We start from the raw sequence: 13,975 nt of genomic DNA on the forward strand, positions 1-13,975 counted from the left end.
GTACTAAATGCTGTAGGCAATTGTGCTACAACATTAAATATTTGTATGTCTAAACATAAAAAGTACCACCACTGCATATGTGGTCTATCATTGACTGAAATGTTATGTAACATATGACTATACTGGGAAAGGGATTGAGAATGTAAACAGAATACATTTTCCAATTTCCCCAAAGACATAACATATCTATAGCAAAGATATAATAATCATAACAAAAAATATGAGTTTCTTTTAAAATCAAGAGTCTCTATCTTACTTCTTCACTCTTCCTAAGATTTCTGATCATGTTGCTTTTTCAAAATCTCTCTTCCCATCTGTGAGTATTTGAAATGTAAGTCTTCATCTTTTAAGATGTCTTAAACTCTATTACCTTCTGGTGATTTGAGAAGTAATTGGTTAAAGAAAACAGAGAGTGATGGATCTGTGGAAAAATTAGAACTTACGTCTTACCTAAAAACATTTAAATTAAAATGTTTACTTGGAAGGGTGCCGATGAAGGAAAATACATTTGGGGCCCAGATTCTGCCTACATGCCACTACTTGGCAATCCATGGTTTTTATTTGTGTAGGATCTTGGATGATGATGTTTAAGAGCTGGAAAAATGGCATTATCTGCAGGAGAAGAGTTATGCAAAGGTAGATGATGATATGGAGGTGAGAGGGCAGAAATGGATAGCGGCCGCCAGAGTTGTCTGGTTAGAGAAGTAAAATGGTACCTTAGATAGGCAGGCTTAGAGGATAGAAACAGACAACCAAGTTTGGTTGGTTTGACTGAGGAAACATGTGAATTAGTAAGAAACTGATATGAAAACTAAGATGTCTAAGATGGCTTGGAGAACTCCGTGAATTGGCTGCTTCAAGAAAGCTATGGCCCCTTCCCTTTCCTTGCACTATCTGATCTTTTGATCCAGAAGTCCTCAGACTTTTGATCCAGTCCTTAGGAAAGTGCAAATGTGAGTCTGGAACACTCTGCTCATTTTGAAATAAATGGAGGAGGCAGCATCTCATGGTGGTCAAGTGTTTGGCTGTAGAGACAAACAGAATTAGGAGCAAATCTTGACCCCCTTTGAATGCAGTACATTGAACGTAGCATACAACAAATGAGAGCTACTCTGTGCTGCTACTATTCTCATTGCTACTGGGACTGTTTGAATTTTCAGAGTTTAGTAGCTAACATTGTAGCTAGTACAGCAGATGCCTGGGGCACAGTGCACGCCCTGCCCTTCAGCTCTGAGGTTCTCATTTCCAGCTCTCCAAGTGTTGCCTGCTGAAGGCTCACAGCTCAGCCTTTCCCCAGGACTGGTCCTGAGCTCTGGGAATCTGCCTTTCTCAAGTTCTACCTTCTCCCAGGGCCAGCCCATATTCAGCAACTGTCCAATTCCTGAATGCAAAGTCCCAGCCCCTTGCCTTTATTTAGGATCTCTGAAAGACCATCTTAGCTTCAGCTACATAATTGTATGAGTCCAGCATCTCCCTCTGTCCTGTTCTGCTTCTCCACACTTAAAGTCTTTTGCTCTTGAGAGTACATTCAAAAAACCTCCTGCTGACAAAATCCCTTCTAGAATTTGTTTCCCTGTTAACCTGACCTGTGACACATGATATAATAATAATACCAAGGCAGATGCAAATATAGACATGAGAAAGGGAAATTATTCTGTAGATTCCTAGGTGAACCAATTCCCATAAACATTTCCTGCTCTGTTGAGGAGGCTCGAGCAGTAGTAAGATGGGCTGAGAATGAGGACAGACAAGGTTGAAGAACTGGATGTAGAAGGTCAAAGTATGCCTGAGTAGGAGGAATCTTTATAGTTTATAGCTTAGGAAGATAATGGAACATCATGGCCTAGATTGGAGGTGCTCTATTGATCAGCTGGATGCTGGCCATATCGTTTCCAACATGGCACAGGGGGAAAGGGAGTCAAGAAGGTTTCATTCAACTTTGGCACTTTCTTGCTGAGATACCCATTTCTGACACTGGCTTCCTCATCTGTGAGCTGGGAATTGTGTCTTCATTGCCTATCTCCAGATCAGATGTGATATATAAAGGTATTCTAGAAACCCCAGTGGGTAATGGACATGAGAGAAGAATGAAGTGATTGAAGGTATAGGCTTTGGAGGCAGACAGATATCCACGCTCCACATTTAGTGTTTGTGGCACCTGAAGCAAGTTGATGAACCTCATTTGCAGCCCTCACCAATTTCCTCCACCCTCACCAAGTTGATGAAGTCTTCTTACATGTAAAATTGGTGAGGGTGGAGGATATTTCCTCATAGGGTTATTGCAAAGTTTTAATTAGATAATATGTGTGGTGAATATATGCAATGTATGCCTGCCACATACATTGTAAATAGAAGATAGACTTTTATTATTATTAAAAATAACCTTTAAAATTATACATTATTATACAAATAAGCTTGAGCATCTGAGGTTGGATTGACACTCAGGAAATTTATTTGTGACACCCACCAGCTGCTGTCTCATGTGGAAGCCCCTGCAGCTGCTATGGTGGCCACAGGTTCTGAGATCCAGTAGATCTTCCATTATGAGGAAGGTCACTAATACCACGCTACATCCAAAGCAGCCAAAAGCTACAGCGCCACCTGGTGTTCTGTGCAGGATTAACCACTGAGTGCAGGTCTTCCAAGTGGCTAATTGAATTACAAGCTGGGGGTTTGAATTTGAATTTCCAGCACTGGCTCTTCAAACTCTATGATTTGACCTTATTTCTCAGACTGACTCTTTTAGGTTCTTGCTGTTTTTCATTTCGTCTCCATCTAAGATTTATGAGTTTTGCTGTTAAAATTGTAGCTCTCTTTACATTTTCTCAAGGGGACAGGAGGTAGAAAATATAAAGGAAATTGTTGTACAATTTCAAATTATTGTATCAGTGCTTGGATATTGATAAAATAATATGTAAATATAAATGTATAAATATATAATATAAATATAAATGTGTAAATAAATATATTATCTTATTTTAAATATAATTAAATATAAATAATATTTATATGATAAATATAAATATGTATTATGAGAGAGAGAGAGAGAAGGAACATTTGACTCACAGAGTGAGACTAAAAAATAATATTAGCAGCAATTTGAAATGCAAAATCCCAAACTATGAAAATGTAAAATTGTAACCCTGAACCTATTTAAGATAAAGAGCAGTAATTTGATGAAAAACAACAACGAAACTTTGAAAACACTCTCTGGGGGCAGTCATGTTTATCTGAGAGAACTGTAGGTTTTTAAACATTGTCTAGATTAAATATTGGACATAAAATATATGAACAGTGTGACCAGCTTTTCTCCGCCCTTTTCTCATATTCCACACAAAACGATGTATTTTGAATGGTTGAAACTCTTAATATTGAAATACAGTTTCACATTAAAATAAAGTAGTTGTTTGAAGGTAGCATTTTAGGACATTTTTTAAGACTCACTTTCTTTCTGTTGTCCTGGTATTGATAAGAGCTTATAACAGGAAAATATTTCATAGTTTTGGTGGCTTTCTTGCAAAAGCAGAGATGCCACATTTTACAGGAGGGAGCTGGCTACATGTGGCAAGTTTGTCCAGCCTCAGCTTGAAGTCCTTCTCAAAGCTTCTGTGCTCTCTGATTGGAAATAACGCTTCCTGCAAGAGATCAGTTGCCTTCGTGTTTTCATTAACATATACCTTTATATGTAATTCAGTAGGAAAATTCTCTGATGTAAATGCAGCATTTTCTCCTTGGCTTCCATTGTAGCAAACAGTAGCAGGGCAGGCTTTCATGTTTTCCACAATAATAATCTTTAATCATGTAGCAGTGATATTTTTTAAATCTACTAATATATTTCATGTCACTGTTCTTGACTTTTCTCTGCATTTACAAAACCTGGACTGTGGTGTAATGCTTTTTGACTGCTGTTCTCCCCCCGGACTCTCAGGGACCAAACTCATCCTCTCAGCTTGCATCCACAGCTGGTCAGCAGGACAGCTGGTACACACGAGGGGCACAGTGGAATTTATTAAATAAGTGAATCAAATAATCAGCAAATCAGTCTGGTCAAGATTAGGTTAGGGTAAGAGTCTGACTACCTAAATACTGGTCATGATTCTGTAACTCTTCAGCCTCCATTCCAGTTTCTAGATTTCGGGCATATTCCCTCGCCCCCACTATTCTTTAGTTTCCTTGTTCACATCTGAGTTAATGATGTTCTTTGTGCACGTGACAGGTTATTTTTGAGAACCAAAATGAGAAATACACATAAAATATGAATAAATTCAAGATCTATACAGATATAAAGTCAAAGGTATTTTCATTACTATCTGATCATTGTCTTCTGCAACATGATATCCATAAATAGAGGAAGAAAAAGGTGTCGGGAAAAACGCACAAAAGTTCTTCTTGAAACTATTCAAATGTGGTCTTGATTTAACTCAAAGGTTAGAAGTGCCACAATAAGCTGTGACATTTTTCCACTCATTGTATTGATTGCTTCGTTCTCTCTATTGTGATTATTACTTTGGAGTACTGGACTCTAATGATTACTCTGGAGTAATTATTACAGCGCCATCCCTGCACTTCTGTGTTATTCACACAATCCTTTATCCAAAAGTCCAAGGACCCCAACTTTGTTTTCAAACTCAGAATCTGTTGGATTTTAGAAATGTAATACTGTGCACATACTATTTATTATGGTTCACTCTCAATCAAGGTCTGTGGCAGCACCTTGCAATCAAAGACAATATTTCTAATCCCAGCAATTTGGGAGGCCAAGGTGGGGGCATCACTAGGTTAAGGGATTGAGACCATCCTGGCCAATATGGTGAAACCCCGTCTCTACTAAAAATACAAAAATTTGTTGGGGGTGGTGGCGCACACCTGTAGTCCCAGCTACTCAGGAGGCTGAGGCAGGAAAATCGCTTGAACCCAAGAGGCATAGGTTACAGTGAGCTGAGATTACACCACTGCACTCCAGCCTGGCAACAGAGTGAGACTCTTCTAAAAAAAAAAAAAAAAAAAAAAATCTGCAGAGAAAAGTATGAATTTTCACATTAAATGGAATAATAAAAGACTATATAAATAGCCTTTTCTCAATTCAGATCAGTTTTTTTGCTACCAAATTATTTACTACAAAGTTACAAAATTGAGGCCAATCCATGGCTTCAAGGCTGATGCATCTGTCCCCTCCTCTCTCCTACACCCTGATACGTATGAGATGACAAATTCTTCATGAGATGAAAGCATTTCTACATTGTTGTCATCCTAGAAACCAACCCGGTGCCTAGCACATTGTCTAATATATGTATCCTTATATAACTGCCACCACTGTGACAAATACATTAAAATTTGGTCAATTTTGAGATTTTTAAATTTTTTAAAAACATATTTTGCTTTATATAGTTCTAAAATTATTTTTAGAGGTTTAGAATTGTCAGATAAACCAAACACACTGTCAGGATCTATGCACCCTCTCCCACCCACACCTTCCTATCACATAAGGTCAAACTTTCCATATTTGAATGACATAATTTCAGACATCATATTTCCATTCATATTGGAAAAATTGTGTAATTTCTTTTCTTTTCTTCTTCTTTTTTTTTTTTTTTTTTGAGACAGCGTCTCGCTCTGTGGCCCAGGCTGGAGTGAAGTGCCACAATCTTAGCTCACTACAACCTCCGCCTCCCAGATTTAAGCAAGTCTCCTGCCTCAGCCTCCCGAATAGCTAGGACTACAAGCACGTGCCACCACACCCAGCTAATTTTTTGTATTTTTAGTGTAGACGGGGTTTCACCATGTTAGCCAGGATGGTCTTGATCTCCTGACCTCCCAAAGTGCTGGGATTATAGCCGTGAGCCACTGTGCACAGCCCAAATTGTTTAATTTCTATATAACCTTTCAGCAAAAGTCTTAGATTTGCTATATTTTGTCACTTTTCACATAGATATATCTCACAGTAAAGAATTTCTGCCTAAATAAACATAAATCATGTTAATAGCCCAATGAGAATAACTTTTTGGAGTTATGTATTGGACAATAATCATTCATTTTAAACACTGATAGTCATTGTGATGTTATACATGTTTTCAAAAGTTTATACTGGCTTATGCCCATTGTCACACATAAATGAAAAGTTTAGGTACAGGTTGTCAACTGGGTTGTTTTTAACCCCCCAGCAGAAATTTGGCAGCATTTGGAGATATCTTTGATTGTTGGACTAGGGTGTAGGGTGTTGCTGGCATCTAATGTGTAAAGGCCCACGATGTTGCTAGACCTCCTATAATGCAGAAGACGGACTCCCACGACAAAGAATCATCTTGCCCAAAATGTCAATATTGCCGAGGTTAAGAAACTCTAACTTAGGAATTGAGATACTTCTGTTCCTTTCATCCCATCTGCCTTAGCTTTAAAGTGAAATGGTACTACATTTTGCAAATGTAACTTTGATGAAATTGGGCTCTTTTGATCTAGCCACTGGTTTTAAATACAAAAGAAATGCAACTCCAGTTCCCAAAGTCTTAAGAACAATGTGAGTTTTTACTGACATTCACTTGAAAAAAACAACTTGAAGCGGTCATTAGAAGACTCAACACAGGAAATATTCCCTAAAAATTCTCTTAACTCATCTTTTCCCTCAAGCCCACAGCTGTAGATAGCTATTAATTTTCTCTCCTCCCCTCCTCTAACCCTTCCCATCCATCCCTGTCAGAACTCATGCAGAGTAACTTTGGTTGCCCTGTTCTTTGCATTTTTAATCCATTACTTGTCTGATTAGAACACAAAAAGCCTAAGAGATAGGCCCAAACAAGTAAGCCTAGAATCTTTTCATTACGGAAAACAGTGTGAGGGAATAGAAGAAGGTCCTTCCCACCAACCACCCCCTACACATAAATGCCTTTATTTTAGTTAGCCTTTGCTGTGTAACAAACTGCTCCAAAATTCTGTGGCTTAGTCCAATCACAGTTCATTCTTTCTGACAATATGTGGATTTGCTGGTTAGTTCACAGTTAAATATGATGGTTTCAGAAGGACACATATATAAGACAATATACCAGGCAGGGGGCTGATCTTTAGGAATACGATGTTGAGAAAAATTCTTTCTTTCCACAAGGAATTTGTAATCAAGTATGTATGGATGTGGGAGAGAGGAGGGATCAGACACATTGGCCTTGAAGTCTTAGACCTGAGTTTGTTGACTTCACCTGGGTTCACCTATGGCTGAGTTCATCCTCAGGGTTGACTGAGCTAGAAGATCCAAGGTGACCTCATTCATGTGTGTGGTGGTTAGTTCTAGCTAACACATGGGACCTCTGCTATCTTGCCCCTAGCTCTCCCACCCTCCCCACAGGCCCCAGCGTGTGATGTTCCCCTCCCTGTGATCATGTGTTCTCATTGTTCAACACCCACTTGTGAGTGAGAACATGTGGTATTTGGTTCTCTGTTCTTGTGTCAGTTTTCTGAGAATGATGGTTTCCAGCTTCATCCACGTCCCTGCAAAAGACATGAACTCATCCTTTTTTTTTTTTGAAACGGAGTCTCACTCTGCCGCCCACACTGGATTGCAGTGGTGTGAGCTTGGCTCACTGCAACCTCTGCCACCCAGGTTCAGGCAGTTCTCCTGCCTCAGCCTCCCAAGTAGCTGGGATCACAGGTGCCTGCCACTGCGCCCAGCTAATTTTTGTAGTTTTAGTAGAGACAGGGTTTCAACATCTTGGCCAGGCTGGTCTTGAACTCTTGACCTTGTGATCCACCGATCTTGGCCTCCCAAAATGCTGGGATTACAGGCGTGAGCCACCGCACTCAGCTGAACTCATCCATTTTTATGGCCCTATAGTACTCCATGGTGTATATGTGCCACGTTTTTTTTATCCAGTCTATTGTTGATGGGCATTTGGGTTGGTTCCAAGTCTTTGCTATTGTAAACAGTGCTGCAATAAATATACGTGTGCATGCATCTTTATAATAGAACAATTTATAATCCTTTGGGTATATACCCAGTAATGGGATTGCTGGGTCAAATGGTATTTCTAGTTCTAGATCCTTGAGGAATTGCCACACTGTCTTCCACAATGGTTGACCTAATTTACACTCCCAACAAGAGTGTAAAAGCGTTCCTGTTTCTCCACATCCTCTCCAGCATCTGTTATCTCCAGATATTTTAATGATCGCCATTCTAACTGGTATGAGATGGTATCTCAATGTGGATTTGATTTAGATTTCTCTAATGACCAGTGATGATGAGCATTTTAATGAGCAGTTTGTTGGCTGCATTAATGTCTTCTTTTGAAAAGTGTCTGTTCATATCCTTCACTCACTTTTTGATGGGGTTGTTTTTCTCTTGTAAATTTGTTTTAAGTTCATTAAATATAATGACATATAAAGTCACATGTAGCTTAATGATGGAGCGATATTCTGAGAAATGTGTCTTCTAGGTGAATTCATTGTTGTGGGACAGCGTAGAGTGTACTTGCACCAAACTAGAGGGTATAGACTATTACACATCTAGGCTACACGATATAGCCTATTGCTCCTAAGCTGCAAACTTGTACAGCACGTGACTGTACTGAATATTGTAAGCAATTGTAGCACAATGGTAAGTATTTTGTGTATCTGAACATGTCTAAATACAGAAATGGCGATGTTGCCCTACAATGGCAGGACGTCACTAGACAATAGGAATTTTTCGGTTGTGTTTATAATCTTATGGCACCACTGTCATATAGGAGGTTCATCATTGGCCAAAAAAATCATTATGCAGTGCATGACTATACTTAGGAACTTCATAGACCTAGCCATGCAGGTTCATTTGGTTCCTTGTCAACAGCATTAAAAAGAAATGTTACTGTTTGTTAAATTTATAACACAAGTTGGTAGACATTCATTTCACGTTTCTGTTACTTCCACAAATTAAACATTTTATGTTGTTGGTATCAGATATAACTACTAAATCTTGGGATTAAATTTTTCAACTTTTACATCAAAAATGAGGGTTTCATGAATAATTAAATTTAATTTTTTTCTTTTAAGAAAATAGTATGTAAAATTAGAAAAATATTTACTTTGAATTCAGCTATGTCTGATAATACAAAAAGTGAATTTTAAGACTTAATAAAATCTGTTTTTGCAACCATAGTAAAAAAAGAAACATGTAAAGAATTCGACATTTAAATGCATGCTGTGCTACAACAAAGATAATTTGAGCTTTCTAAAAAGGCCATTTAGCTGAAGTCTAAATATAGACTCAGATGAAATTGTTACAATACCACTATTATTTCATTAAAGGTTATATTAGTGAAAATATAACAATTTATATTAAGAAGTAATATCAATAGATTATATATTTAAATTTATAACAGTATGCATTAACATATTATGCCAATTTATATTAACATTTTTAAACAGTGACATTTTGTGATGCTAATAAAAAAATGTATAATCTCAAGTTGAGCGTCAAAAATTTACATATAATCGAACTGTGTCTATTTTAGATTTAGAATTGGATTTCACGCCTTATAAAGTTCAAAATTCTATCAAACCTACCTTGATTAGTTAAGATCATTTTGCTTCTACCTAACTTTATTTATACAACCTAAAGTTTCTCAGGTCAAAAAATTGAACTATAGATTTATAATTTTCATGAGATTAATATTTGATAGATGAATGTGGTAATTTTTATGCTACCTTTGAGTGACAGTATAATGGCATAGTAAACTAGTAGATTTCTGAAGTCTGAAACTTGGCTCTGCAGCTGGATGACCTTGGTAAAATACTTAACTTCTATGTGTCTTGACAGTTTTGTGTGTAAATTGGGCATTATAATAGTTCCTGCTCATAGATCTGTGACAAGAATTAATGGATTAATGCATACATAATATTATATGTGATGTATAATAATAAATGATAATTAAAATATAAAGTGATTGGTTTATCTAAAAGTCAGTACCTGGTGTATAGGAAGTGTTACTTATTTTTATAGTGATTTGTTTTTGATATACACTTAAAAATTAAAGAGCATATTTAAAATACATTAGATATAATGTATTCCATCAGTTTTATAGATAGATTCAAAATATCTCCAAATTAAAAGGTTTTGTATTTATTTTCTTCACTCATTCATTCTTCTTGATCATACTTGTAGGCTTTGGGAACCAAGTTGCTGTCCTCATGGGCTTTACATTCTAGTAGACAAGCAGATGGTCTGGGCTGACACACAGGCAAGGTCAGAGACAGAGACAGAGATTTGAGTATCATTCTTCAAAGGGTGAAGAATTGAAATTATATCTTGTTTATGTCCCCCACAACATAGTGTTTACTATTTTGTGAACAGCTGACACTCGGTACATGCTGGTGGGTGGATAAAATTCGCTTCTTCTTTTGAAAATATTAAACTACACCCTTCTCCGTGACTTTCATCTCTTTCTTTTCAACTCTTATTTTAGGTTCAGGGATTACTTGCGCAGGTTTGTTAAATGAGTAAATTGTGTGTCATGAGTTTTGTGTATGAATGATCTGTCACCTGGTTAGTGACCACAGTACCCAGTGGGTAGTTTTTCAACCCACTCCCCCTCCCAGGATACAAAATCAATGTGCAAAAATTCTGTAGCATTTCTATACACCAGTAATGTGTAAGCTGAGAGCCAAATCAAGGATGCAACCCCATTTACGATAGTGTCTCTCTCTCTCTCTGTCTCTCTCTCTCTCTCTCTCTCTCTCACACACACACACACACACACACACACAAATACCTTGGAATACTCTAGCTAAAGAGGTGAAAGATCTCTACCAGAAGAGCCATAAAACACTGCTGAAAGAAATCATAGATGATACAAACAAATTTTAAAAAATCCCATACTTACGGATGAGAAGAATCAATGTTGTTAAAATTGTCACACTGCCCAAAGCAATCTACAGATTCTATGCTGTTCCTGTCAAACTACCAACATCATTTTTATCTATTTATGCCTCTAATTAAAGTCTACCCAAACCTTACCTTTTTTCCTTTCTATATTAGTTTTCTCGTGTTGCATAACAAAGTACCACAAACCTTGCAGTTGAAAGCAACATTCATCTATTATCTCCAAATGTTTGCATGTAAGAGGTCCATGCAAAGCTTAGCTGTATCAGCTGTTCAGGGTCTCGCAAGCTGTAACTAAGGCATCAGCTGGATTTCATTCTTATCTGGAGGCTCAACTGTGGGAGAATCCACTTTTGGACTCTGTCACAATGTTAGCAGAATTCATTCTCTGTGGCTGTTTGACAAGGGCCTGGTGTCTTACTGGCTGCTCACTGAGATTGCACTTTACTTCTGAAGGGAGTCTCTTGCTCCTTGCCATTGTGGTCCTCTCCAAAGGAACTTCACAACCTGGCTGGTTGCTTTTTCTAGACCAGAAGGAGAATCTCTTACTCCAGTCAGCTAAGCTGGAGTAACATAAAGTAACATGATCACAAGTGTGGCCTCTCATCACCTGTGTCATATCCTACTCTCTAGACACAAGTCACAGGTTCTGCCCACATTCTGCCTACACAAAAATGGGGACTCCATGTAGTGGGAATTTTTGGAGGTCACTTCATAGTGTAGTCACCACACTCCATCTGGGTGAAGCTCCTTTAATGCTTCATGTATACAGCTCTGTCTTACTGCATTACTGCATAACCCTCTGCCATTCATAGCCCTTGCTTGTCCATTTCTACCTCCAGATATTTTATAGCAGGGACCTTGCCCTGTTCAGCCCTCTGTATCCCTTTGCACGTAGCATAAAACTCAGCACTTAGTGGTCTTGGCGAATTTTTATTTTTAACAGCTCTGTTGAGGTATAAGTCATCAGTGAATTTTAAATAAGTAGATGAAGGTAAATATAGGGCTAACATATGGCAAATTTTAAAGCATTTGCAGATAGTTTTTAAAGGAATAGTCTATATGATGATATAGGTGGACTTTTGTGGACTTTTCCCTTCTAGACAATAATTGGCAAAATGAATGAGAAGATAAAATGATTTTCTGATTCTTTCCAGCTTTGTAACTATGACTTTTTCTCATTATACAACTTCATGATATATTACATTATTAACCAGATTTCTTTTTCCTTCTAGATGAACAAGAGATAGTACAAAAACGAACTTTCACGAAATGGATCAACTCTCATCTGGCCAAGGTAAAGAAAACTACCCAGCATTACAGGTTTACTTAGGTTGAACCAGTAAATCATTAAATGCCCAGTATAACAAAATGCTTCTGTCACTGTTTTCACTGTTGCTAATCAGTGATAGTGGCAATCTTATTGGTTGGTCTAGCTGTTGCCTATGAGTGGCATTTGCTAACATTGTTACTATAAGTTCATTACAGAAGAAATGAACTTATAGCTAGAGTCAAGAGCAGTTACTTCATGTCAGTTCTGTGAATCTTGAGGAACTGTTTCATCCAATTATTTTTTCTAATACTAATGTGTATGTCATACCAAAAGGAGAATTTGTGCTGGATTTTTGTTTGTGTGTTTGTTTCTATTTGGAACACAAAGAAGCTGTAAGTGATCTGTGCTAAACAAAGGATTTTATCTAAAGAGATTATGATAGTGTCTGTGCTCTCATCGCTGGTGCTTTGATTTAAAAAAGTAACCATGGTAATAGGACATGAAAGGACTGAAATCATCCTGGTATTATCCCCACTGTCATTAAATGACATTAGGTGACTATATGTCTATATATTGTATATATATTATACTATATATTATGTATATATATGTATATATTAATATATATGTATATATACATATATACATATCTATTAATGTCTTTGAACATTAATGCTAATATGAAGTAAATCTTAGTCTTGATACAGTATAATACAATTAATTTATTGTACTGCTGATAAAAAAATAAGCATACCAGGAGATATCACATTTGTAAAAATAAATTCAGATGACAGGACAATTGTGTCTGAATTCAGTTAGAGGATTCACTGATAATTTTTAAAGGAACGATCTATATTATTATATAGTTGGAGTTATTTTGACTCTTCCATCAAGAAAATAATTGGTTAAATGAATTAGATGATAAAACAATTTTATCTTCCCATTTTTTCTCTTCACTTTTGCTGAGAGTGGTGCCTGTAGTATGTAAAGCACAACCCATAAACAGGTTTTGATCAGGGGCTTCCCCAAAGCCATTTTGATAGTGCAGAAGCAAACAAAGCATGACAGTTTCTTTTACTCCCATTTGACAGACTCACTGCTTACTTTGTGTCTATGCTAGCCTTTGAAGACAGGAAAAAATTGGTAAAACGCCTTCCCAGGCCTGTTGAGGGTTATTTAGGTGGTTTCCAGTTGTTGCATATTATATCAAATACTACAGTAAAAGTCCTGGACATGCATCTTTTGAGCACTCATATGATATTTTCTTCTTAGGATAAATTTCTAGAAGTGGGTAGTCAATAGATATGCACAATTATGATTTTAATATACTCACAATCCAGCTATGAAAGAAGACTAGAGTGACCTGTCTAGATGCAAGATAAACTTGGGTCATCTTTCCTATGCTCTCTTCCCACAAACCACTTTGGCAAGATGGGAATTTGGCCCAGTAGTTGCTCCAGAATCTACTCTGTAAAAAGGCGGTGGATACATAAGATTCATGACATGGGTGCTTATTTTTTCAAGCCTCAGTTGCCGCCACCTGGCCACTACTTGTACTACAGAATTGTCATCAATTGAGGAAAAGATTTTTTTTTCAAAATGAAAATAGAGTTATTTTTTATAGGGTTAAGAGGTTATGTAATTGTAAATAATAATGATGAAACTTTTAGAAAGTGTAAAAAAAGTAAAAGTAATCTTAAATTACATAATCCAGGTACAGTCATCATTAAGATATTGGTCAACATTTTTCTACACATGGTTTCATATAAATGGTTTTATAGGATATTGTTCTGGAGCTTCTATTTCACTTATCAATCCATGACAATAGATAGAACTATGTAATTATTATAATGGCTAAATAA

The 13,975-nt window shown here is 37.0% G+C and overlaps 1 protein-coding gene across 15 annotated transcripts in view; it reads left to right on the forward strand.

Annotated features, from left to right (window-relative positions):
* The window catches only part of SYNE1 (spectrin repeat containing nuclear envelope protein 1), a 521,352-nt gene that overhangs the window by 72,507 nt on the left and 434,870 nt on the right, over positions 1–13,975 (forward strand). For all 15 annotated transcript variants that reach the window (XR_010336584.1, XM_064360559.1, XM_064360560.1 and 12 more), the window contains exon 3: positions 12,076–12,137. Coding sequence is in view for 14 of the 15 variants with exons in the window: in XM_064360559.1 (XP_064216629.1) it covers positions 12,076–12,137 (62 nt within the window). In the remaining variant the exon portion in view is untranslated. The remainder of the gene's footprint in view (positions 1–12,075; positions 12,138–13,975) is intronic.

Source organism: Aotus nancymaae, unplaced genomic scaffold, assembly GCF_030222135.1.
Source record: "Aotus nancymaae isolate 86718 unplaced genomic scaffold, 86718_ANA_hifiasm-v0.15.2.pri h1tg000040l, whole genome shotgun sequence".
Taxonomy (NCBI): Eukaryota; Metazoa; Chordata; class Mammalia; order Primates; family Aotidae; genus Aotus; species Aotus nancymaae.